The sequence below is a fragment of the Miniopterus natalensis genome, chromosome 10 (assembly GCF_054644295.1).
Source record: "Miniopterus natalensis isolate mMinNat1 chromosome 10, mMinNat1.hap1, whole genome shotgun sequence".
Classification (NCBI taxonomy): Eukaryota; Metazoa; Chordata; class Mammalia; order Chiroptera; family Miniopteridae; genus Miniopterus; species Miniopterus natalensis.
Genome location: NC_142090.1, coordinates 73922645 through 73948457, shown reverse-complemented (window position 1 = coordinate 73948457; position 25813 = coordinate 73922645). Strand labels below are relative to the sequence as shown.

At 39.0% G+C, this 25813-nt stretch overlaps 2 protein-coding genes and 1 long non-coding RNA gene across 4 annotated transcripts in view; 2 read left to right on the top strand and 1 right to left on the bottom strand.

Moving 5' to 3' along the window:
• Positions 1-20713, top strand: part of SPMIP4 (sperm microtubule inner protein 4) — a 28577-nt gene extending 7864 nt beyond the window's left edge. Inside the window, exons 3-10 of one of the 2 annotated variants that reach the window (XM_016217047.2) lie at positions 465-638; positions 4117-4188; positions 6189-6218; positions 9856-10037; positions 11802-11890; positions 13267-13441; positions 13701-13792; positions 16501-20713. In XM_016217047.2, the coding sequence (XP_016072533.2) occupies positions 465-638; positions 4117-4188; positions 6189-6218; positions 9856-10037; positions 11802-11890; positions 13267-13441; positions 13701-13792; positions 16501-17322 (1636 nt within the window). In that variant the 3' untranslated portion in view covers positions 17323-20713. The remainder of the gene's footprint in view (positions 1-464; positions 639-4116; positions 4189-6188; positions 6219-9855; positions 10038-11801; positions 11891-13266; positions 13442-13700; positions 13793-16500) is intronic. The other variant, XM_016217048.2, reaches the window with a different exon arrangement.
• Positions 1108-11685, bottom strand: LOC107540323 (uncharacterized). The gene is made up of 3 exons (XR_001603492.2): positions 10917-11685; positions 5656-5711; positions 1108-1614 (listed from the first exon to the last, which is right to left on the bottom strand). It is a non-coding gene; the product is annotated as an uncharacterized LOC107540323 (long non-coding RNA).
• Positions 20714-22921: 2208 nt separating the features above from the next.
• CYCS (cytochrome c, somatic) lies at positions 22922-25356 on the top strand. Its single transcript, XM_016217000.2, has 3 exons — positions 22922-22996; positions 24044-24220; positions 24331-25356. Exons 2-3 carry the CDS (start codon positions 24052-24054, stop codon positions 24477-24479), a joined length of 318 nt encoding a protein of 105 aa, XP_016072486.2. The 5' UTR covers positions 22922-22996; positions 24044-24051; the 3' UTR covers positions 24480-25356.
• Positions 25357-25813: the final 457 nt, after the last annotated feature.

Below are 25813 nucleotides of genomic sequence, written 5' to 3'. Positions count from 1 at the left end.
AATTCTGTCTGTGATCTGAAAATGTAATCTAAAAATAAGTTTGAAGCTGTAGGAACTTTAGTTGCTTGTCGTAGCCATTTGGGCAGTTACAGCAAACTCCCGCACACTCGGGAGCTTATAAACAGCAGGCATGTATTTCTCACTGTCCTGGAGGCTGGAAGTGAGGATCATGGCCCCAGCAGGCTCACGCTGTGGTGAGAGCCTGCTTCCTGGTTCATCGCCGGCACCTTCGTGCGGCATCCTCGCGTGGTGGAAAGGCTAGCGAGCTCTGTGGGTCTCTTCTTAAGAGTGTTAGTCCCGCTCATGAGGGCTCCAGCTTCACGACCTGGCCACCTCCTAAAGGCCCCGCCTCCTTATGCCGTCACTTGGGCATTAGGATTTCAACATATAAATTCGGGGGCACACAAACATTCAGACCATAGTATCCCATATTGAAGCTATTTAAAAAGTCTCTTTTTTCACAGGTACCGGGAATTACGGGAGTCGCTCCAACAGTGTAGGCTTCCATGGGGCGCTGACAGGGAATATGGTGGGATGATACCCATCTCACTGCCTGAGGAGCACAGGCCAAAATGCGAACCTCATGCCATGGGCAAGGGACATCAGCACTATGGGTTTGGTGGAGAAACCTGGTCAAGGTAAATGATCTTTCTGCCTTTCACATAGAGGTATTTATTACTCATTTTTATTTCTATTGTGAGTCCTTTTTAATTTAAATCTTCCTCCAAACTTATTTATTTTACTATTTATAAGAAGACACAGATGGGAAAAACTAATTATATAAATTCTAATTGTGAAGTCAGTAAAGAAAAATCTGTGTTTATGGATGCTGTCAGTAGGGATGTTCAAGTATTATTATCAGAAATTTTGATTAATTTAATTCCCTTGCTAATCACATTTTATCTAAAACTAAGTGGGAATATTCCTGAGAGAGATTAAATTAAAATGTTTTTGCTTGAGCAAGTATGTGGCCTAATTTGCACAGATGTTCTTGAATTTTTGGAACTTTTGATTTCTAATTTGTTCATCAATCTATAGTCATTAGAATCTATGGGGCATTGTTTTCAATTATTAAAATATTTCAGTAATCATTTATAAATCTTAAAGTCACTCTTTGAGCAACTTTATTCAAAGTATGGGTTAAAACTGAAGAGAAAGCAAAAAAAATCTTGAGCAGCAAATACAATGTCACATTAATTACTTACTAAAAGTTATGAAATTTATTCAAAATAAAATCCATCAAACCTTCACACAGAGCCTCCTTACTCCTGCTTCCTCTAATAATCCTGGTTACCTAGTTTACTAACAATCTAGCTAACTAGTTTGTTCTAAAGCAGTTAAAAGAAATTAGGAAAGACAAGTCACAGCTAGAGAGTGACATTAACAACAGGACAGCCGATGTGGCAGGTGATGACCTTTTTTAAGTAAAGCAATAAAAAGCAGACAAATGAAAATGTGCTCACGTCCCAGAAGGGAAGACCCAAAGTCTCATCAGTTCCTGCATCCAGCTCCAAGTCCATAATCTCTGGGTGACATTCACTCCTGTCTAGTTCAGTCATAATCTTGTAACTATAGTCCACAGGTATGAAGTTAATAAACCATCACCGACATGCCCTATATGAAATAATAAGGGGAAATGAGAGGAAAAATTAGTTAATATATAAAAGTGTACAGGACACAGCAAGGAAGAAAATATAGGGTGTGACTACAGTCCTTATTTCTACAGCTGGCATGAGGCTCTTGGTGTTATAATTTCTTTCCTCCACTACCCTGGAGTTTCCTTGCCTTCGGCCAGTACCTGAGCCAGTAGGAGTTCATTACCTTGTGGGACAACCCCTAATTCTGTTCCTGAGAGATCTAAGCTCTTAGTGTGAGGCTGCTACAGTATTTCAATAACTCTATGCCACTAGAAGCAATACTCGGAGGTATCCAAAAGATTCTTTAGGTTCCAGAAGTCCTTTCCCCCGTCATTGTATAGCAGCAATCCTCTTGCCCTTGACGTTAAGGATCAATCATCCTAGCCTATTAGGTACAGTCCTTCCTTGCCTGTTTTCTCCAGAATATAAGGAACCCCAAATTACCACATCATCAGTTCAACTTCCAATTTAATGGGACCATTGTTGTGCTCTCTGGTGAAAGCACTTCTCCTTTGACCTCTAAACTAGCAAAGCCCAAGGGGCTGTGAAGGAAGTAAAATTTAGTTCTCAGGTACAACAAAATAAACAGTGAGCGGCATCACTCCCCCTTCCACCCTTTGCTTTTTAGACCATGCATTCTGGCTTTGGGGAAACTGTTTATTGGTCATTGGTTCAGAGCATGTGCCATACTCTAGGACAATTCTCAGCCATACTGAAGCTTTAATAGGCTATCCTGCAATTCTGCAAATCTGATAAGACCAGTGTATCCTTTCAATTTAACCACTGCCTTCTTTCTTTTGTGGTAAATTAGTCAAAAGTAATATTGTTTAAATGGCATGCAGTGAATAAGGCATTCAGAAAGACCACCAATGATGGTACTGGCAGAAGCATGGTGAGAAGGGAAGGGAAATCCATATTTAGAAGTGTCTAGTCCTGTGAGGATAAATCATGCCTTTCACGATGGAAGGGTCCAGTGTAACCAGCCTCCCACCAGGTGGCTGACCAGTACACCCGGGGAGATATTTCTCTATGACGTATTTAGGGTTGGTCACTGCTGCTGGCAAACTCACATGTGGCCAGGTCAGTTTTGATGAGGGTGAAGTTCATGTTGATGAGTCCCTACATGATAACTTCTGTGTCTGCCCCCATGATAACTTAGTTTATGCATCCATTGAGCAAGCACTGAGGTGACCAGAGAAAGCCTGACTGATGCCTACATAGGTTACTCATTTTATCTATCTAATTAATAAGAACATTCTCAATCGTGGGGTTTTCTTGGTGAGCATTCTGTAGGGTACAGATAAACCTCACACTCCACGGCCATTCTCAGAGGTGGCTGAGAAAGCAAGTTTTTTGGAATCTGCACTGGGGAAATGAGATACATAGGGTGGTGTTCAAAAGATACTGGGCAGCCACAAAGGACAGTTGAGTACTACAGTGTATATTCAAACATTACAGGCACCAAGAGTGAAGGCTTTAGGTGATAATGTGTTAATGTAGGTTCATCTATTATAACCAATATACCACTGTGGTGGGAGATATTGATAGTGGGTGAGGCTATGGATGTGCGGGATAAAGGGTATATGGGAAATCTCTGCCTTCCTCTCAATTTTGCTGTGAAACTAAAACTGCTCTAAAAAATTTTGTCTTTTTAAAAAAATCTAAAAGATCCAGTCTCCTTTAACCACCACCCCACCAATCCCAGTTTCCTTCCTATAGAGAACTGCAGTTACCACTTTGATGTGTCTCCTTTCACACCTTGTGTTACATACACATCTACATAATTGTGTAGGCACCCGCTGAAAATATATGGTGTTATTTTATGTGTGGATACATTTGATATATAGTGTTAGGCAAGTTTGTTCTTTGCATCTCTATTCAATCTAGAGATTATAAACACGCATCTACCCCAATTTTTAATTTTCACAATAGGGACACATCACATAGATTATTTAGCCATTCGTGTCATTTTTCCTCTTTTTTTTTTTTTTTTTTTTTTTTTGCATTAACTATAAGTAAGGAATATGCTTGTACAGGCTTGCTTGAGCTCATACACAAATGGTTTTCTAGGGAAAATCCAAAGTGGAAGTTATAAGTCACAATATAGAAATATTTTAATTTTAGGAGATATAGTCCAAATGCTTTACATTCTCTTGGTAATGGCTAAAAGTATCCCTTTCCCTACACTCGGCCAACTATATTACAGTATCAAACTGTATAATTTTTGCCCATCTAATGAGTATCTTGGTTATCAGAATGCATTTCTCTGGTTGAGAACTTTTTTCTTAGGTATAGCCATTTACATTTCATTTTCTGTTCTTATTCTTTCTCCATTTTTACTGTTTGTCTTTTCGTTATAGATTCTTATTAGTTCTTTATGTTCTGGATATTAATCCTTTATGTATCTTTATTGCAAATATTTCTTCTAGTCTGCGTTAATTTGAAAACATGTTCAATTTAATTTTTTCTTTCTTTTCAGAAGGCTCCCTATTGAACAATTCTATTATTTGACACAGAACAAAAAAAGTGACACCTATGGAAATGATTCTTTGTAAGTTTGGAGTTTCTTTTCCTTATATGAAATCAAATAACATTTTTTTTGAAGGCCCCCAAAAAGCCCCAAAATGGGAACTTTTGGAAAACACAGAAGTGCTCCTTTTTCAATAGAGATCATTAATAATAGAAACCAGGACCAAACAAATGAAAAAATTAAACAAATAAACCTAAAACCCACTAATAGTTTGTGGTATTTAACCAAGTGAAGAAAAAATAGGAAATACAGATTATAATGTTCGAAGGGATTTGTACAGGCCATCTTGGTCCATTTCCCTGCCTTTGACCTAGTTACTCAATGTAATAAGAATGTTACATTTCTTTAAAGGTTCATAGAAAATGCCCTAGCACCCTCAACAAAATTTTTAATTAGAATTTTATGAGATGTTCATTATGATAATCCACAAATAACTCTTAATAAGATTACTCCCTAAGTTTCTTTTGGATAAGGAATACTTGGCAATTATGTTTTACTCTTTGAAATAGTTTATTGTATATAATACAAAAATCATACTTTTTAAATTTTCAAATAAAAATAAAGCACTGACAATACTTAAGTAACTGAAAATATCCCTTTGCCTTTATTAAAATTATTAGGAATCTTGTTTATGGGTAAGACGTTAATATAGAGTTCAGCCACAAGAGGGAGCCAAAAAGACATGATATTTGTGGTTGCTTGGCTTTGTTTATCCTTTTGGGATTAATTAACTTTGAAAAGTAAATCTGAGTGTGGCAGTAAAATACTACACTGGTTCAGGCCAAGGAATTGGTGTCTCTGAGCATATTTTCTTTTCATTCATTTTATTTTCAAACTTTGAGGAGTTTTTAGAAACTTTCCTTTTATTTAAAAAAATACATTTTTCCATTTTGAATCAACTCAGTTTTAGGCATATACTTGTCAATATCATAGCAATATTTGTCACGAGAAAATTTTTACATGCTGACTTAATGTTTCATAAATACTAGCCGATCTAGTAACTAGATCCCTTGGATTCTTACATTCATTGCCCCCTTGTTCCCCAACTCAACCAGAAATATAACTGAAAGACAAGACTTTTTTTTTTCCCCAGTTCTAAACCCCACAGACTTGGAATCCAAATAAAGAAGGATATAAATATTTTATGGTTCATGTGAATCATAGACTAATGTTTATATTATAGACTAATAAAATTATATGGGTAATATACCATTTTCTAAATAGAAAAACAAAAAATTAAAGCGTATACTCAATATCACTGATCTTTACTATCAACTGATTAACATTCTGTTCATTTTTTATGCCTGAAATACTTTAGAAATATTTGCATAGTTTGAAACTAACTGTTGGAACCCAATGAAAGTGGATGATAATCCTTCCCTAGTGTGGACTTTGTCCCTAGACTGCAGTATTACTTCTTGGCATGCAGGGCTCAGTGTAATTAGTAAATACACAACCTTCAAATGAACTGATTCAGAAAAGGCGTACCTTCAGTACCTTGTTCAGTTTTGTTCTCGCCTGTCACCGGGGAGAGATCAGCAATCCTGGGCAAAAGGACAAAGCACACACAGTACTGATACGGCGTATCCAGCCAGGCCACATTCAGTTCACTTAAGGTCGTGTCATTGCACCACATGCGGACTGCCTCGGAGCACTTTTGCTACCACCTGACTATGAGAGAATATCAGCAAGAACCAGAGCTCTGTCATTACAAGAAGGCGGCCCTACCTGCACTGCAAATAAGAAATGCACAACAGTGTTGAGTAAGACTGAAGTTAGAGTAAGCAGAATGGAAAAAACCTGATCAGTAGACAACTGAGATAGGATGACATCCTATCTCTCTGGTCAGTTATTCAGTGATCCAGAAAGTCAATCAAGATATTATAAAGTTAGTATTACCTGAAAGACACTGTAGTTGGAAAACTGGTTACTACTTTATTCTTAAGGAAGTTTCTAAAAGGAACATAAGCTTTTAAAAGTCCATAATATAAATTAGGATTAATTTCCTGTTTTTATTCTAGGATGCCCAAACCACCTAGTTCAGCAGTGGGGTAAGTATACAACTTGTATTTTTCTTCTGTGTTTTTGTGTGTTTTTTTTTAATTTATTGATTTGAGAGAGAGAGAGACATCAATTTGCTGTTCCACTTATTTATGCATTCATTGGTTGATTGCTTCTTGTATGTGCCCTGACCTGGTATCAAACCTGCAACCGTGGCGTATCGGGATGATGCTCTAACCAACTGAGTTATCCAGCCAGGGCCTTCCCTGTTCTAATCAAGGAAAAAAGGTATTGGCAATCCGTAGGTCTTAGTGTGAGGACAAATGAGACTTTTTATGAAAGGTTTTAACAAGTGGGAGGAGAGGATAGTACAAGTCCAAGATTACCGTATTACTAATTTCCCCCAATTATATCTCCTGCTGATCCTTTTTTTAAATAAAAATTTTTAGTATAGTTGTAGATTTACAGAATTATTGGGAAGTAGTAGAGAGAGTTCTCATATACCTCAGATTCAGTTTCCCCTATTATTAGCATCTTACATTAGTATGGTACTATTGTCACAATGAATAAGCCAATACTGATGCATTACTATTAACTAAAGTGCATACTTTATTCAGATTCCTCAGTTTTTCCCTAAGGTCTTTTTTGTGTTCCAGGATCCCAGCCAGGAGACCACATCACATTTAGTAGTCTCCTTAGGCTCCTTTTGGCTGTGACAATTTTGCAGACTTTCCTCTTTTTTTTTTTTTTTTTTTAATGATCTATACACTTTTGAGGGTTACTGGTCAGATATGTTGTAGAATGTCCCAAGTTGGGATTTATCTGGTGTTTTTCTCATGATTGGACACGAGTAATGTGTTTGGGTAGGAAGAGGTAAAATGCCATTTTCATCACATCCTATGTTGTATAGAAACCAAATTCCTTTATTTAAATGCATATGAGGTTACATGAGTGATGTTCTGCCTTTTCTTATCATTTCTTCTCTATTTAGGACTCAAGACACAAAATGAAAAGTAACCTTTACAAGTCATTTAATATAATAGGAACATAATTATTTACTGCATAGTCTTAATTTAAAGGAACAAAAATACATTCTGGTCATTTAATACTGTTGGATTCAAAACCTGAATGGGATAAAACCTAAAAGTCTAGTGGAAGGTATAATTTTGCAATATGTTTTTCAACAAACAAACATAACCTTTGCAACATATGGAATGAAATCTCATAAGATACACAGACTCAGGACACACAGAGTCCATAGCTTTCAGGTCTTAGGGTGAATCACATTTTCCTAGGTCACTACCACATATAACTTAATACTGTTTGCTAGGAAATACACATTTCTAGAACCCAAAGGGAAGAACATTTCTGCCCTGCCCTCCTGACCCCCACCTTCTACCTCTTCATGAAACCAAAGTCCTGGCCACAGGCAAAACCCAAATACATTTTGCAAATTTACTTCCTATCAAGGAGCCCAGTCCCCAGAAAGAAATGGCTTATGGAATTCTTGTGGTTCTTTTGTTGTAATGTAACATGTTCTTGGCCCTTAGAACTTACTTTCTAAATTAAGGAATTAATCTCTACTTTTTAGTCATGCCTTTCTGATGAAAACAAGATATAATGAAAACAAATCTAATGGCCTTCGTTAGAAAGTCCTTACCAACATCAGATTAGTAGAAAATGGGCCACTCTGCCCTGGTGCTAAATGCACATTAGTGTTTAGCTTGTTGAATGATTCTCTGATAAAGAATGTAGATAAAGCCCTGGCCGGTGTGGCTTAGTTGGTTGGAGCATTGTCCCAGACACTGAAAGGTGGTGGATTCAATCCCTGGTCTGCGCACATACCCTGGTTGCAGGTGTGATCCCCAGGCAGGACATGTACCAAAGGCAACCAATTTATGTTTCACACCTCAATGTTTCTCTCCCTTCCTCTGTCTAAAATCAAATATATATAAAATAGTGTCCCAAATAAATGTATACATACTTTAACAGCTGATAACTCACTTAATTTTGAAAATGAGCTGTATGTTACTAAACACTGACTTTATAATCATTAAAAGTGTGTATACATTTTTTTGGGACACCCTGTGTGTGTAGGTGGGTGTGGGTGTGGGTGTATGTATGAATGTAGGTAAAGCAGTTAGCACAGGGCCTGGCCGGGCATGGCTCAGCATTTGAGCATCGACCTGGGATCCAGACGATCAGGGTTCGATTCCCGGTCAGAGCACATGCCCGGGTTGCGGGCTTGATCAATGACTCTCTCATCATTGATGTTTCTATCTTTGTCTCTCCCTCTCCTTTCCTCTCTCTGAAATCAATAAAGATATATTTTTAAATAAATAAATAAATAAAGACATTGTCCTGTCATGTAATTCCTGCTCATGCAGCAGTGACAATGTCTAAGGACCTCCCAGATTCCTTATTAAGATATTTTTGGGGAACAGTGGAACAGGCTGACCATTTTGTGAAATATTCATACCATTTTCCTTTAACTACTCAAAGTCTATGGGAAATGGTATCAGACATTCAAAAATTAATTCCAGTGGTTCCACATTCCCACTGATTCTTACATCTTAGCTCAACCTGGTACTGGGAAGAACCCAAGGGAATCAAAATGAATTTCCTACCCAGATAAGTGAATTAGCGCATATTAAGACAATCATAACACTCAATTTACTTTGATAGTCATTCTTTCTAGAATGTTTTGTGACTAAATGGCTACTGGCTGTTGGACAGCATTTATCATTTCATGCCCCACTATCCCCAGGATCTCTGTCTTTCTTGTCCAGGTCCCCTGCTTTCTGCCTGAGGGTGAATGAGGCAAGCCCCCAGGGCTTTGAATGTGCAAGACCATCCTTAGAACATGGGCTTTTTACTAGACCAGAGTAAACTCCATCCTTTCCTGACTCAAGTACATTGGACACTCTCCATGAGCACAGATGTGTTTGTTCCTACTTTATTCACAGTTTGCTCAAACTGTAAATGCTTACTTATTTTCAAGCAGATTTGTAAGAGGAAATTAACTCAACGGGGATGGTTTACTATAGAATCCATTGGAATTGGACACTGGGAATATTTATTTAGAACAAATGTGTAATATAGAAAATGAAGTACAGTCAGTATTGCTTCATTGAAAGAGCAGTTACTATACTAGTTATGATTCCATGGAACGTCAGTCATTTGGAATTTAGGAATGCCCTGATTCTGTTCTCATGTCATCAGAGTTGACAACTTGGTGTCCTGTACCAAGCCATGTAGTAGTTGATGTGGCACTTTTTAAGCATAGTAAGTAAATTAGAAAATTGTTTAGTGATCAGCAATAAAATAATGTGATACCCAATTCAAAAAGATGTTCAAGTGAGAGAGTTTGTGACAAGGGCAAGAAAACCAAGTCACTTTACAAACAAAAAAAGAGCTAACTGGCCTCATAAATGACTGGCCTCCAGATTTTTTTTCTTACAAATGAATCTTTTTTAAAATTTATTTATTGATTGATTTGAGAGAAACATTGCTTTGTTGTTCCACCTATTTATGCAATCACTAGTATGTGCCCTGACCAGGGATTGAACCTGCAACCTTGGATTAGTACAGTACTGGCCACAAAGGTTTCCAATAAATATGTGATGATTAATTGTTTGAAATTACACTTCTATTCCATTTCGTTTTGTTTGCTCAACTGAATCTCAGCGAAATCTGCTCCCCGTATCCCATTGAACACCCCTACCATACACACATCTGTCGCGGTGCCATGTTCCCGACCTTTACATCACCTAAGGATCGCTACACTGGCATCAACGCCCGAGGCCAACAGCCATTTCCTCCCACTGTGCCATCAAAGGCTTATGATACAATGATTTTGAAGACAAAAGGTAAAATAGGATTTAAAATCAGAAGAGTATTCTTATATTTGGAGTTTATTCAATAATAAAATTAAAGGCAAAGGACTCAAGTCACAAAAGTGTGACCCATCAGATTAGAAAAGTTGTTCTCAACTGTGCTGCCCTTTAGAATCAGCTGGGACCTCACCACAGACCAATTAAATCAGATCTTCTGCAGATGCTCTTAACTTTTCTTTATACAGAGCCTCCCATGGTAGAATCAGAAACAAACACTGTAGAATTGTTCGTTTTTATTCTACTTATATTTTGTTTCTATTTTCGTTTTGCTCTCTCCTATGGTTTAGCTTTTTAAGATTCCATCCTAGCTCAGGTGATCAGCACAAGGGACAGTGGTGGGTTCAGAGCATCAGAGTCTGGACATGGAAGTAGCAGCCATGAGGAAAGTGAAAGATGCTGACTGACATAGGACTCAGAAAGTGATGGGAGCAGTTTGTTTGGTCCCTCATCACTTTGGAGCATTTTATCACAGATGCAAACATTGGGGTCTTCCCAGATGAGTTTTATTGCAGAGGGTGGTAAGTCTCTCCCACATTAGACACCTCAAAACAGAGAAGAAACCTATGGCAAAAGATTGAAGGTGACAGAAAAGGTACACGGTAGGCAGAGATAAATACTTGTTGAATGAATGTGGGCTGAGGAAGGTAACACCCAAGAACTCCTATAATGTGGGTCCTCTGTACATGAATATTTGAACCCAAATGTAAGAACACATACTGCCATCATCAGTGTCAGCCTCAGTACCTTCCGGGAGACAGTAACATTCTGAGAGAGATTAGAGTGGAATATTTAACAGCATGGACTATGGAGTCAGACTGCATAGGTAGAATTCTGGCTGTGCCACTTACTCACCATTGACTATGGGAAAGTTTCTTCACTTCTCTGCCTCCACTTCCCAATCTATAAAATGGGAGTATTGGTACCTGTTTCATGGGTAAAAGAGACATAAGAGTGAGCAGTTACTATTTTTATTACCCACTTACCTGCAGTCAACCATAGTCTGAAAATATTAAATGGAAAATTCCAAAAAGAAACAATTCATAAGTTTTAAATTGCACGCCATTGTGCATAGCATGATGAAATCTCCCAATGTCCCACTCCGTCCCACCCTGGGGTAAATAATCCCTTTTCCTGCGTGTCCACACTATATGGTGCTACCCACCCATTAGTCACTTAGAAGGCATCTGAGTTGTCAGAATGAAAACACATGGTATGTGTGGAGTTCAGTACTGTCTTCAGTTTCACATATCCCCTTTGGATAACGGGGGAGAGAATTCTGTACCGCCAATACCTAGGAAGCTGTATTCTTTTAAGATGTTCTCTTTCAACACCTTTTTGCTAAGCAAGTACTAACTGCATTTCTTGATAGGCAGGGAAAAGCCAACACAGGCAGTTTAGAATTATATTCACTGAAACTGGAAAGAGGATCCAGGAAGATTTATAACTTACCTAAAAATTCCTTTCATTAGTAAGAAAGGTAAAGTACTAGTCCCCCTCCTGCTGCTGAGAGCACTAGGGTTAGAGAGTCATTCTCGGTCTGTGTGGCCCACGTGCTGCACATAAATGGGGGGGGGGGGCAAGAAATCAAACAGAGCTATAACTGTACACCCAAAATGTGCACCTAATTTCTCTCTACCTCATATTATCTTGTTTCTATTTCCTGCACCCATAAGTCACATGAATTAGAAGGTGGTTCTTGTATATTCAGGATAACAGTGCTTTCCCTAAAAATTCCAGGTAATCCTTACAGATATGAACTGCTTGATTTTCCCATGGATTCGAAGAAGAAATCCTTGACTTGGCCAGGTCAGAGTGTGTATTATGATGTAAGTGCTTTTTTAATGTGTGTTTAAAACAAATAAAAAGGTTTTTACTCTATTTGTTTATAAAAATCAGAAAGAAGGATTGTTTTTATATTCTATCTGGGTGAAAATATTGAGATTTTGACCAGGATTCACATTTTGTTGTTTCCTTAGCTGATTTCAGATAATTTGGGCCGTTATGTAACATTTCCAGTTACAAAAAAGGTTCCTCCTGAAAGAAAGTGGAAGAGGACTGTTTCACTCACTGTGTGTCCAACTCTGTTCTTATGGTTCATAATATATCACGTTACTCCAAATATGCATAGAGTAAATGAGAGATTTTCAGAAAGATTTGCAGTTTATTGTCCTAACCATTATATTTGTGTAGACTCAAAAATAAAATAGCCAGTGTTTATTGAGAAATTGCTACACACTAACCACTTTAGATACAGTATGTCATTTAGCCCTTACAATAAGCTCATAAGGTATCACCATCCCCATTTTATAGATGAGGAAACTGAGGCTCAGAGTTTGTGACTCTCTCATGATCAAGTCGGGCTTGTGAGACTCCAGTCTCTGCTCTTAACCTCCATACTATGTCTTCACATGGATAAAAAAGGAAAAAAGTTGAAATCATGAAGGAAAATACCTAGAACTCTGAAAGTAATAATAGCTAACACTCATTGGTCAGTGAGTGTGAGGGGCAGTGCCAAGTGCTTTCCATGTTATACCCTAGTACCTAACAAGCTATGGGTAGGTAAGAAATAATTACGGAAGGCTGGAAACATTTGAATTCCACATAGAAAGACCATGTGGCAGGCCAGAGTGTGCTCACTGCAACGTCACATACTTGTCTATAAAGTAAGCAATTTCCTGTTTGTTTTTTGTAAAGTTATACATCAAGGTAAGTCCTTGAAGAATCATCTGTTTTACTGGATCTCTTTCATTCTTTCAAGCAAAACCTATATCTAAGCAACCCAGAAATATGAGAAGTTATTCTATAAATCATTCCATCATTACATGTTCTTATAGCCAAAGTTTACAGCTCTGTAGTTTAATTTCATGTTGCTTTCCTCATGTCACATCGCTTTGCAACCACCTTGACTAGCTCCCCTTGACCTAAGTGTAAATCCTAATGTTTTAACTGAGCTACAGAGACCTCCTACAGCCTGTCTCTACTTGCTAGTCCTCTAACAGGTTCATGGCCATTTCCTGTTCCTGAATACCCTCTTTTCATGGCCTCTGCCTATCTAAAACTTGCTAACTCTTCAAAGCTCAGCTCAACTCTCATTGTTTCTGTTGCCTGGAATTTCTTTGCCCCACTCCTGGTGAGATGTTGAATCAGCCCTTATTCTACTAGGTGACATTAATTGCAATAATCTTTTATGTTCATATTCTAGTTTCCTAAATGTTTTGAGAAAAACAAGCCAGTGTTCTACCCCAAACCTCCAAAAACCTTTGCGCCTAACACTTCTTTAAATTCATGGGATCCTGTTAACTCTCTAAAAGAAGCCAACATACAAAGAAATCTTGAGCGGTCCCACTGGATCAGTTCATATAATCGTGATTTTACAGGTATGAGTTCACATACAAGTAAAAAGAACATAATTAGATAGTTGAAAATGCTGTTATAAGCTTTCATCTAATATTTCCCCATTTCTTAAAGTACTAATAGAAATTAAGGTGGGTGGTAAGTTTTCTCTTAGCAGGTAACTGGGAGGTAAAGTTGGTTTTCATTTTATTGGTTCCAATTCTAGTACAAAGGGGAATGGGTTTTTCTCTAAAAGGTCATTTTTCATTTAACAAAATAATAAGACGTGATGTTTCCATTAAGGTCTGGGGCCCATGAACCCCCTTGAACTGGATGATTACCATGACAAGATGTTAGCAGAGTTAACTGGACAGATAGGATTTGACTCAGAGCCGGTAAGTAATTGCAGTCAACTCTCAGTTATTTCGGGGGAAAGTAGCTACGTGTTGGGCTGTTTCTTGCTTTGTTCACCTCCTTTGCTTCCTGAGTATTGGTGACTAAACTAGAGAAAGGAAAATTTAACTCATTTTAGAAGTTAATTGAACTGGTTTGAATACCTTTCTCCACTAGTTTGAAGAACAAGCTAGGTTTCCTTTTTCTTCATGGTACTGGTTGTTTTTTAAAAAACATTTTATACTGTGTTACTGTTGCTAAGTTACAAAGGACTTAGTTTACAAAAGTTTACCTAGTAGTTCAATGAGATTCTTAAATTCTGTGGATCTTTGCATATTTGTATATCTTGTACATTATCACTGCTTTTGAAGAGATAAGGCTTCTTCCTGATATCCACAGTGATTGAGAGTTGGCTGAATTACAATCAAAAGCCAATAAATTCTCTGTAAATATAAGAGATTTCTCAATTGATTATGTGAAATGGCCTGAAAGAAATGATCAGGCCATTTAGTGATAGAAGCTACAATCTGTTGGCTTAATTATGTAAATGAAATAAAACAACCTAATAGTATTCGTTTATTGTTTTACTTGGGACCGAAATTTTATCCTTTAAAACAACAAAGTTTTGAAAACAAAATATTTTCAAAGAGGTACACTGTGGAAAAACACATAAAAAAGACTATGAACTATTTCAGTAGGAACTGTTTTTAGACTGAACTGTACACACTTTCTTACATTAGCTTCAGTATTTCCCAAAGCGATATAAAATCATTAACACCAGTAGTTCCCAAACTACTATGCTGTATCATTCACTGAAAGGTTTTTAATTCTTTATTTTTCACCTGCAACAAGCATTCTCTAAGACTAGAAGAGATGATACGTATACATTGTCAGATGTGTTCAGCAACTGTCCAGGCTTCCACAGATTTTACCCTCTACTGTCCAGCCCCTCAGGAAGCAGTGTTATTATTTTATTAAGAAATATATGTACAGTTATACAAAGGATGCTTGTCAAGTATATTATATGCAAAACTATTGTGCAAGTAAATCAACACCTAAGTTTTTATTAATAACGATAAAATATGCCTAAAATAGTTGGAAGTTTCAGTGAATCTTGCTAGTTTCTGACTAAAGCATAAATAACAGACTCTGGGAAGGCATGTTTTAGTGGTAATAAATATGTGTATGAAATATTTTGCTGTAGCAGAATAAAATAAAGGTATTAAAAACTGTTTCTTGCATAAAGGGATACTGTTAAAGTAGGATATGATACACTCTATACTTTCTCTTTATGACAAATTTAGCAAAGCATTTCAAAGAGCTAGGGTTTTTTTCTTTTTTTTCATAGTATCTACTCAAACCTGACTAATTAAAGGTTATAACAGATTTGTTTCTAACACTATGGAAATTCTTCCAACTGTGAACAAACTAGGTTCCAAAAATATGTTCCTAAGTCCATTTTTTCCCTAAGTCCAAACTACTGTTCTCACAATTCTCATTTTTGTCTCTGCTATCTATTCCATAATTGTCATATACCCATTACTTTTTAGTTTTTTTCTTCAACATATAAAAATTTTCAAACACACAGAAAAGCTTAAATAATTTTACAGTTAACTTGCATATGACCATCACTTAGATTCTACTATGAGCGTTTTACTAAACATATCACATAATCCATCTTTGCATCCCTCCAACCACCCATCAATACACTTACTATTTTTATGCATTCCAGAGTAAATTGAAGACATTAGTATACCCCTAAATATTCAGCATGCATATCATTAACCAGAATTCAATTTGTTTGCAGTTTCTTCTTTTAAAGTAAAATGTACATTCGATGATTTGTACACATCTTCAGTGTTCACTCAGTGAGTTTTGACAAGCACATACACCTCTGTAACACAAACCTCTGTCAATATATTGAAAATTGCCATCATCCCAGAAAGTTCCCTCATGCCCCTTCCAAGTCAACTCCTCTCCTCCATCCTCCTGCCTCCCACATATACCTATTAATCAGTCTTTCAATACACTCACGACTTTTGCAATTACAGAGAGACTGAGTTCACAATATTTATAAAACACCTCAAAAAACAAGGACAGATATGACAGTTCCCCTCAGACCAATGTTGCCTCAAGCACAGCACATCACTAGCCTCAGCATCGCCAAGATGCTTGTTAAGAAAGCAGATTCCTGAGTCCCACTGCAGACCTTCTGACTCACATTCTCATAGGATCAAGTTTAGGAATCTCATTTTCTGCCAGCTCCAAAGCTGATTCTGATTCAACCAAGGTTTAAGAACCCTTGCCTTGGCCTAATATAGAAGGCTTTGGCAGAGATTTAAATAACTGCTCATAACTGTTAACATCATCTGTTGGTGATGGGCACAAGTTTTGTTCCAGGATTCTTTTACACCTTTGAAACTTTGGTAGCAGAGTTCCTACATAGAGGAATTTCTATATAGCCAAGTAGAAATCTGCCCTTCCTGTATTAGCAAAAATTGGTAGTGGAGAAAAATGTGTTTATTGGGACCCAAAATTTCAATATCTTTAAATATCAAAAAGCAGTCAAATGTGTACTCCTACACCCATCCTGTATTTACTCAGACAGTTAATATGGGCATGACTTTTGATTTGCCATTTGTGGCAATATCCATTACAATGCCAAGTTTATTAATTAATCACTTTTCTCCTTTTTTTCCCACCACTACAGTCAGAAAAATCCCATCCTGTTTTTAAACCCCCCAGACCCTGGGATGGACGAATTGCTCGACTGATTCAGAACCGACGTCCTCTAGAGGCTACTGTCCAGGAAAGACTACCTCCCTGTCCCGATTGTACCCCTAGAGTTTTGTGTAATTTTCATACCTTCGTACCCAGGTCTACGGAAATGATGGCACTTCGTGGTAACACACCAGCAGGTATGACCCATAAATATCAGGAAATTGAAGACAAGATTAAGGAAGAACAAAGCCTTTTATCTACCTGTGCACACCCACCTTGCTCCCTAACGAAAGATCTAAGTAACATTAATGACATACAACCATTTCCAAAAATCACGGATACTAAAAAGACAGAAGATTTGTACTGGAGACAGCTGTCATTAAAACCCCAACCTATACTTTACTGCAACCCAAACCATTACATTCAGTATGAACATTTAAAACCTGCCTTACGTGACCCATATACTGTGTGTCAAAACCCTATTAGCCTTACTAAGCCTGGTATTTTACAAAATAAATATGACTCAGAAGCTTTTGATCTAGAACGTTTTTTAAGGAAGCCAGAAGAACAGTTGACCTTTAACACAGAAAATGATGAAGAAACAAGATCTCTTCTGGGTTGGATTCCGAAAGTCGGAGTGGCCAAGCCTCAGACCGACCTGCTGGAGCTGAAGAACTCTTTTTCAAAAACTGGTGCACAAAAACGTTTCCATAAATCAATTCTAGACGACCAAAAAGACCTCAGGGATAAGGTGCATTCAGGAATGAAACACCAATTCTATGACCATAATTCCTATTATTTCTATAATTGAGATACTCACCTTTCCCTTCAAAATGTGCCTCCTGCAAGGAAACATAATAGAATTTCTTCCTTGTTGCTGGATTCTGTTTTATAGAGGAGCCATAATGACCTTGTTAATGAGGTTTATGTTTTCAGGAATTTAAGTTAGGATCTGGTCAGAGGAACCCAGAAGAGGTGATGGTTCGACTTGTTGAAAAGTTGAAAAATTTGGCAATAAAATATTAGAACCAGAAAAACTTATAGTCTTTAATCTCATTTTCAAATTATATTCCAAGGAATTTTCCAAAACCATGAAAAACAATGTATATGACAAAGTTTACATTATTGTATTAAAAAAATGAATATCTGAAAAAAACACACCTCAAACGCCCAATAATTGACATGCCTATAAAATTATATTACCTTAATAAAATAAATATGTGAACACTGTCCCTTTATGTAAATGTTTGTACAAAATAACATTAGGTACAAAAGAAAATTCAAATGCCCTGTTAACTGAGGGATGGCCAACTCTACAAACTAAATTACCTTTGTAAAGTCAGTATGTGGGCCCTGTTCTTTTCTGTAAACGTGAACAAAACATCAATAGAGAAGATGAAACCCAAAGTGCTCTGCATGCACACATTCTAAGCTGGATGTTTCTTTTCCTTTAAACTTGTGGTAGAGAAACATAACCATTTCTTTAATGCAGAAAAAAATGATTATATTGTTAAGATCTGGCAGTGGCTTTACTTAGTAACTGGTGAGTTCGTTTTTTTTTTAAATCTTTATTGTTGAAAGTATTACAGATGTCCCCTTTTTTCCTCCCCATTGACCCCCTCCACCCAGTCCCCAGGCCTTCCCCGCACTATTGTGTGTCCATGGGCTATGCATATATGCATATAAATTAACTGGTTAATTTCTTCCTGACCCTCCCCACCTTTCCTCTGAAATATGTTTGTCTGTTGCATGCCTCATTGTCTCTAGGTCTGTTTTGTTCGTCAGTTGATTTTATTCATTAGACTCCACATATAAGTAAGATTGTGTGATACTTATCTTTCTCTGACCGGCTTATTTCACTTAGCATAATACTTCCTAGGTCCCTCCAAGCTGTCTCAAAGGGTAGGAGATCTTTTTTTATAGCTGCATAGTATTCCATTGTGTAAATGTCCCACAGTTTTTTAATCCATTCATCTACTGATGGGCACTTGGGCTGTTTCCAGATCTTAGCTATTGTAAATAACGCTGCTATGAACATAGATATGCACATATTCTTTCTGATTGGTGTTTCTGGTTTCTTAGAATATATTCCTAGAAGTGGGATCACTGGGTCAAATGGCATTTTCATTTTTTAATTTTTGAGGAAACTCCACTCTTTTACATAGTGGTTGCACCAGTCTGCATTCCCACCAGCAGTGCACCAGGGTTCCTTTTTTCTCCATATCCTCACCAGCATTTGTTGTTTGTTGATTTGTTGATGGCAGCAATTCTGGCAGGTGTGAGGTGGTACCTCATTGTCATTTTAATTTGCATTTCTCTGATAATTAGTGACGTTGAGCATTTTTTCATATGTCTCTTGGCCATCTGTATATCCTCTTTGGAGAAGTGTCTATTCAGGTCCTCTGCCCATTTTTTAAGTGGGTTGTTTGTCTTCCTTTTGTTGAGTTGTATGAGTACTTTATATATTTTGGAAATTAACCCCTTATCAGATGCATTATTGGCAAATATGTTCCCTTTCATTTTGATGCTGGTTTCTTTGGCTGTGCAGAAGCTTTTATTTTGACGTAGTCCCATTTGTTTATTGGTGAGTTCTTTTTTTTTTAAATGTATCTTTATTGATTTCAGAGAGATGAAGGGAGAGGGGGAAAGAGAGAGAGAAACATCAATGATGAGAGAGTCGTCATTAATCAACTGCCTCCTGCACGCCCCCGACTGGGGATCAAGCCTGCAACCCTGGCGTGTGCCCTGACTGGGAATCAAACCGAGATCTCCTGGATCCTAGGTCGATCCTCAACCGCTGAGCCATACCCAGTGGGGCAGTATTGGAGAGTTCTTATTGTGGTAAGAAAGGATGGTGTCTTAGTCCATTTGGCCTGCTATATAACAAAATACCATATACTAAGTGGCTTATAAACAACAAACTTTTATTTCTGCCTTCTTTTTTCAGTTCTCACACTATAAACAAAATGTCCTTTTTGCAGTAAACTTCCTGTCACATTTTTCATATTTTGTGTGTCTTCAATTGGTGATTTTGCTGTTTCAAAAGGCCCCCAAGCGTAGGGCTGAAGTGCTGACCAGTGTTCCCAAGTGCAAAGTCTGTGATGTGCCTTACAGGGAGAATGTTTGTTAGATTTGCTTCATTCAGGCATAAGTTCTTAGACTTGACACCAAAATGTGATCCATAAAAGAAAAAAATTGATATATTTTCCTTCATCGCAATTTAAAACTTCTGCTGTGCAAAAGATCCTGGTAAGAGGATGAAGAGCTATGCTATACACTGGGAGAAGGTATTTTGCAAATCGTGTATCTAACAAAGAACTAATATCTAGAATGTATTAACAACTCTAAAATAACAATCCAATTAGAAAAGGGCAAAAGACATTAAAAAGCATTTCACCAAAGAATACCTAGAGATGAATGCACCTTTTGGTATATTCATAAGATGCTATATGGGTTTGGAATCATGATATACTATTTTAGTCTACAGCCATACCACCCCAAACACATTTCATCTGAGCTTGGAGCCTAGGCAGGGGCGGGCCTGGTTAGTACTTGGATAGGTAAATATATTATTTTAAATTTAATAAAGTAGTGATGCTAATTGAAACAGCTATTCCATATGTAGTAAGAGTATATACTCTTTTCCTGTCCTCTGGAAGAATTTATTGAAGTTACTGGAATTATTCCTTCCTTAAATACTTGGTATGATTTACCATTGGAGCCATCTGAGCCTACAGTTTTCTTTGTGGGAAGACTTTAAATTATGGATTAATTTACCCTGGCCAGTGTGCACAGTGGTTAGACGCCAGCCCATGCACCAAAGGGTCTGGGGTTTGATTCCCGCCAAGGGCAAGTTCCTCGGTTGGAGGCTCAATCCCCAGCCCTGACACTGGGTGGGGGCGGGGGACCAACCAACCAATCAATGTGTCTCACATCAATTTTTTTTTGTTTTCTCTCTTTATCTCTCTCCCCACCTCTTCCACTCTCTCTGAAAAGTAATAGAAAAAATATCCTCAGGTGAGGATTAACAAAAAAAGAAAATTATGGATTATTTTTTTTAACAGTTATAGTATTACTCAAGCTTTACTATATATATATATGTATGCTTTATGCCTATATTTTGTTAAACTGTATTTTTCAAGGAATTTTTTCATTTGATCTTAATTTTCAATAAAAGAATGCTATCTTTTCAATGTCTATAAGATTTGTCTTTTTTCATATGGGTTTTTAGTGCATTTTTTCATGATCTTTCTTACCAAGTGTTTATCAGTTGTATTAGTCTATTCTTTTACTTTCAAACTTTTTGTAGTGTTTTAGATGTATTTTTTTAAAGAACAAATATTTAAGTTTTTAAATATCCAAATTTAAAAATATTTGTCTGATAACTACAGAATTTAGTTCATTTACCCTAACAACTGATCTGTTTGGGTTTTAATCTACCATCTTACAATGTGTTATTTTTCCTGCCTGTTTATTTTTCCCTCTTTTTTCTTACCTTTTAAAAAATATCAATTTTCCATCTTTTTCCCATTACTTGGGAAAATATACACAACTCTTCTGTTATTTTATTAGTTTCCCTAAAATCTAAAATATACCCTCTTCCTGGATAATGCAAGGACTATAAAATATTTTAATGCTACTTTTCTACTGGCTTATATGCTATTGTCATGTATATATTTCCTTTATATGTAGCAATGGCATACACCATATATATGTGTGTGTGTGTATTTATATGCATATACACATTTATATGGCTTAGTTTTGCTTGTTCTTGAGCTTTGTAAAAAGCTTATACTAAATGTAGTTTATTTTAATGATTATAATTTTCATTTCTAGACGTTTTCTTTAGCTCTTTTTAAAATCTGCCTGGCAGACAATATCAGGGATTCTAAAGGCTGAATTTGCAAGGTGTTGCTAAGCTTGTTCTTTTACTAACTTGTATAGTTAGCCAAATGAGCGTACTTCAGGAGTACACCTAAACGCTCACTATCTTGGTCCTTTCCAAAAGCCACAAAAGGTCTTGAACAAGTGTGATTTCTGCTGTTTCACAGAGCGCTTCTGTGGCAATAGCGTGTGAGATTACAGAGAGCTGGAAGTTAGGGCACACCAAAAAATAACTCATATAAGAAACAGGGCCCAGCTGGTGTGGCTCAGTTGGCTGGGCGTCGTCCCACGAACCAGGAAGTGACTGGTTCCGTTCCTGGTCCCGCGTAAGCCCTTCCCTGACCCCCGTGGGGAGCCTGCAGGAGGCGGCCATTGAGGTTCCGCTTTACATCACGTTTCTCTTCTCCCTCTCCCTTCCTCTCGCTCAAAATCAATAAAAATGTTTAAAAAGAAATAAAGAGAAAGAAGGAAGGAAGGGGAGGGAGGGAGAGAGGGGGGGAAGGAGAAGGGAGGAAGGGAAAAAAGAAAAGGGAGGAGGGGATAAAAAAGGAAGGGAGGGAGGGAGGAAGGAAGGAAGGAAGGAAGTTAGGAAGGAAGGAAAAAGGAAAAGAGAAAAGAAACTTAAGAAATTGAGTGGTCTGAGCAGAAATCATAGGCCCAGTGGTTTGGAAGGGATCCAAGGCCACATTAGCTAACTTGAACATGACCTTCACCTGGGTGCGATGTGATGCAAATCCTGTCTAGATTTCCAAGAATTTCCTAACCACGTGACAGCGTTGTTTCCTAGATGCTGGCTACACACCCTCCTCACTCTTTCTGCACACGAACGCGATGGAGAGACCGGTGTTGGCCGAAAAGAAGCCTGCAGGTGAGGGCCAGAGCGATAACCCAGCCTCCGCCGCACCCGCAGTACCTCCCCCAGACCCGGCGGCCAGCAAGGGGAGATCAGGACGAAGACTTAAAGTAACAGGCAGAACAAGGTCAGGTGACCTGTCCAACTCAGAATTCTAACTCCTGATTTCAGGCTATCTCTGTGGGCGCAGCTGGCACCAGGAGTGACAATATGACCAAGTGTGTGTAAAGGTCGGCAGCTGAAGGGAAGGCAGCCGGGAGACGTCGGCCTCCCGGAAGACAAAACGCCGTCCTCCCAGGCAATACGTCAGCGAGCAAGAGAGCGGTTACCTTCGCAGGATAACTCCGCTCCGCCCTCCCCGTCGGCGCCCGCCCGCACACAGAGGCGGGGCGGGGGGGGGGGGGATGTCAGCCGCGGCACCACCTCCGCGTCGTACTTCCCGTGGACTGTCGTAACCGCCCGGCCGGAGACGCTTCGAGAGGAAGGGCACGCATGCCACACACCCTACCCTGCTAGCGGGCGAGCGCGCGCCGGTCGCTGACGCAAGCCTGGCGACCAGAGCCAATGAGATGCTGCTACGTCACTGCGTACGAGTCGGCCAGGGCGCACAGCGGGCCGCAAAAGGGCGGAGCGAGTTCGGTTGCACCAACACCGGTACATAGGCGCGTACCGGCGTGTCCTTGGACTTAGAGAGCGGGACGTCCGGCTTGCGAGTGGGAGCCTTCGTGTGGCGCGCGACGCGAGAGCGGTGAGCGTAGGGCACCGAGTACACGGCAGGCGGCGGCAGGCGGAGGCCGATCCACGGGGGCGCGCGGGCGGTTGGGGGCCTGCGCCTGGGATCTCTGGGTGGAGCCCACGGGGGCCGGCCCGGCGTTAGGACCCTGCACTGTGGCCCGTCTGAACCCGGTGGGCTACGGCTCGAGGTGGGGTAGGGGGAACCCCAGCCGAGTAGGTCACGGCCCTGAGACCACCGAGGTGGCTTGGAAGCGGAACCGGCTGAACGCGGCCCTCGGGTTGTCGGGGCCGAGGGCCGTGGACATGATAGCTGAGGCTTCCCGGGCTGAGGGCGGCCGCGGGAGGGCGGGAGCGGGAGGGCGGTGCGCGGCGCCCCGCGTTCTCCTTCAGAGGCGGCAGAAACGGCTGCTGCTCCGATAACGGGTAATTTTTTTCTGACCACCTGTCGCTTTTCCCCTTAACCTGCTAAGGCGTCTCGGGAAGTCCTGGTCACAGTCTCCTTGAGAGCGGCCTGGGTGGGTGACCTCGTGGTCGCCCCAGGGAGCCCAGAGCTGGGGAAGGGGGTCCCCGGGAGACCTCGCAGCCCACGCTGAGCCCTCGCCCACCGCAGGGCGGTGTGGAGCGACCCGCGCAGGCCGGTCAGCCGCGACCTCATTTCCTAATGTGCTTTGCCTCATCTTTCGGGAGAGCCATGGCTTTAAGTCGCAGCGTGAATAAATAGGCATTCTTAGCTGAAATTTCTGCGATTTTTGGCTTAATGTCCCCATCCTCAAACTTAATCAGATTTGTGACCCTGTGACCTTGACCTTATCTTTGGAAACAGTTTCCAACTAGGTTCCCGTTTTGCTCACTTAAACATGGATGTGTTTTTTAAGTAAGTTCTTCCGAATAGCCTTTTTGGTATTAAAGCGTTTATGGCAAGTATACTGAGTAAAATAGGATCGATCCTGGTACTTAATGTCACAGGTTTGCAATGGATTGGTGATTAAGCGATCATTGATTGGTTTCCACTATGTTTTTACTTGGAGGAAAGACTTAATAAATTGAATTTTATTTTTAGATTTAAAAATGGGTGATGTTGAGAAAGGCAAGAAGATTTTTGTTCAGAAGTGTGCCCAGTGCCATACTGTGGAAAAGGGAGGCAAGCACAAGACTGGGCCAAATCTCCATGGTCTGTTTGGGCGAAAGACAGGTCAGGCCCCTGGATTTTCTTACACCGATGCCAACAAGAACAAAGGTAAGAGACAGACAATTAAATAACCAAAGCACAAATTCCATGACTGTGACTTGTAGTAAACCCTTGATCAGGAGTGTAAAATAGTTAACAATGCATCTCTTCTTATTTAGGCATCACCTGGGGAGAGGCTACACTGATGGAGTATTTGGAGAATCCCAAGAAGTACATCCCTGGAACAAAAATGATCTTCGCCGGCATTAAGAAGAGTGCAGAAAGGGCAGACTTGATAGCTTATCTCAAAAAAGCCACTAATGAGTAATAGTTGGCCACTGCCTTATTTATTACAAATGTCTCATGACTTTTTTATGTGTACCATATTTAAATTGATCTCATACACCAGAATTCAGATCATGAATGAACGGCTGAGAGAGCGTTTCTTTTGGGCAGTCCTGATTTAAATAGATTGGCTTGTGGTTAAACGAACATGGTCAGCTTTTTGAACTTTGATGGTAATATCACTGATCTCCCCTTCTAAAAATATAATTGGTCTTGATTTGGAAGGTTCAACTTTTCACAGAGATGGTGAGTGCCACCTCAAAATCTGTAGGAGCTTGGTTTTATATTTAGATTTATAGAATTGGTTGTATTAATATGTTTAAATACTGAGGAAATCTCTTAACTGTCTCTTAGACCAGCAAGACTGACTTATGTTTCAAGTTGTGTTCATTAGCCTGTTAAAAGGCAAGGGCTGCAGATAAGCTGGCAGTGTCCATTTTATCTTTTTGGTCCTAACTATGCCAATTTAATTAAAATTCCCTGTACCTAAACTGTTGCCTTTTACTGAATGAAAGGCATTTTAGTGTGGTTTCTGTATAATATCAAATAAAGAGTATTTAACACCTCACATTTTATAGAGGATCTATAAGATCAGATGCTTTTAAAATTCAGCATGACAAGATAAAGTAGCAAACTTCGTAGCAAAATTCTTTAAGTCAGACTAAGTTATAATTCAAGATTGTCTTAAACAGCTCTTCAGAAGCAACTGTAGAATTGCTATATTTGTGTGATTGGTATTGGTGCTTTTGCCAGCTCACTAGAAGGATTAAAGTAGAGAGGAGAACCAGATCATCAACACAAAATTGTAAATTATGTGATCATAAGCTGAAGATAATTAAAAACAAAATCACAGATCCTGATTTTTCTAATGTGCTTGATTTAATGCCTGATGCCCAAATTTTAATGTTTGAAAAGTACAATAGCCCTAAGTATTGATGCAGCAGTGTTACTAGTAATACTATTAGGTTATATTTACTTGCCCACTAGGACATCCTGAACTAGAACAATACTTAAATAATTCATCCTTAAGAGTTCTTTGGCCAGTGTGAACCCTGCAGCATTTAAGTCCTAGTGTGAGTGTTAATGGTAGAGAATTTTAAAATGCATCCTTGGAAATCTTTCAGAAGTAAAGTCTTTGTAATAGGACTTGTTAACTCTGTAAGTAAGTGATAATCAGAGACAGTTTAGCAATTTAGCTTCTAAGAGACAGTTCTGGACCCATATGGAAGGACATGGAGGCCAGGGAGTTTATCTATTTCTGAAGTGCCTCCTACATCAACTAAGGCCTGGGTTGGCAAAGATAATTACTGAATACCT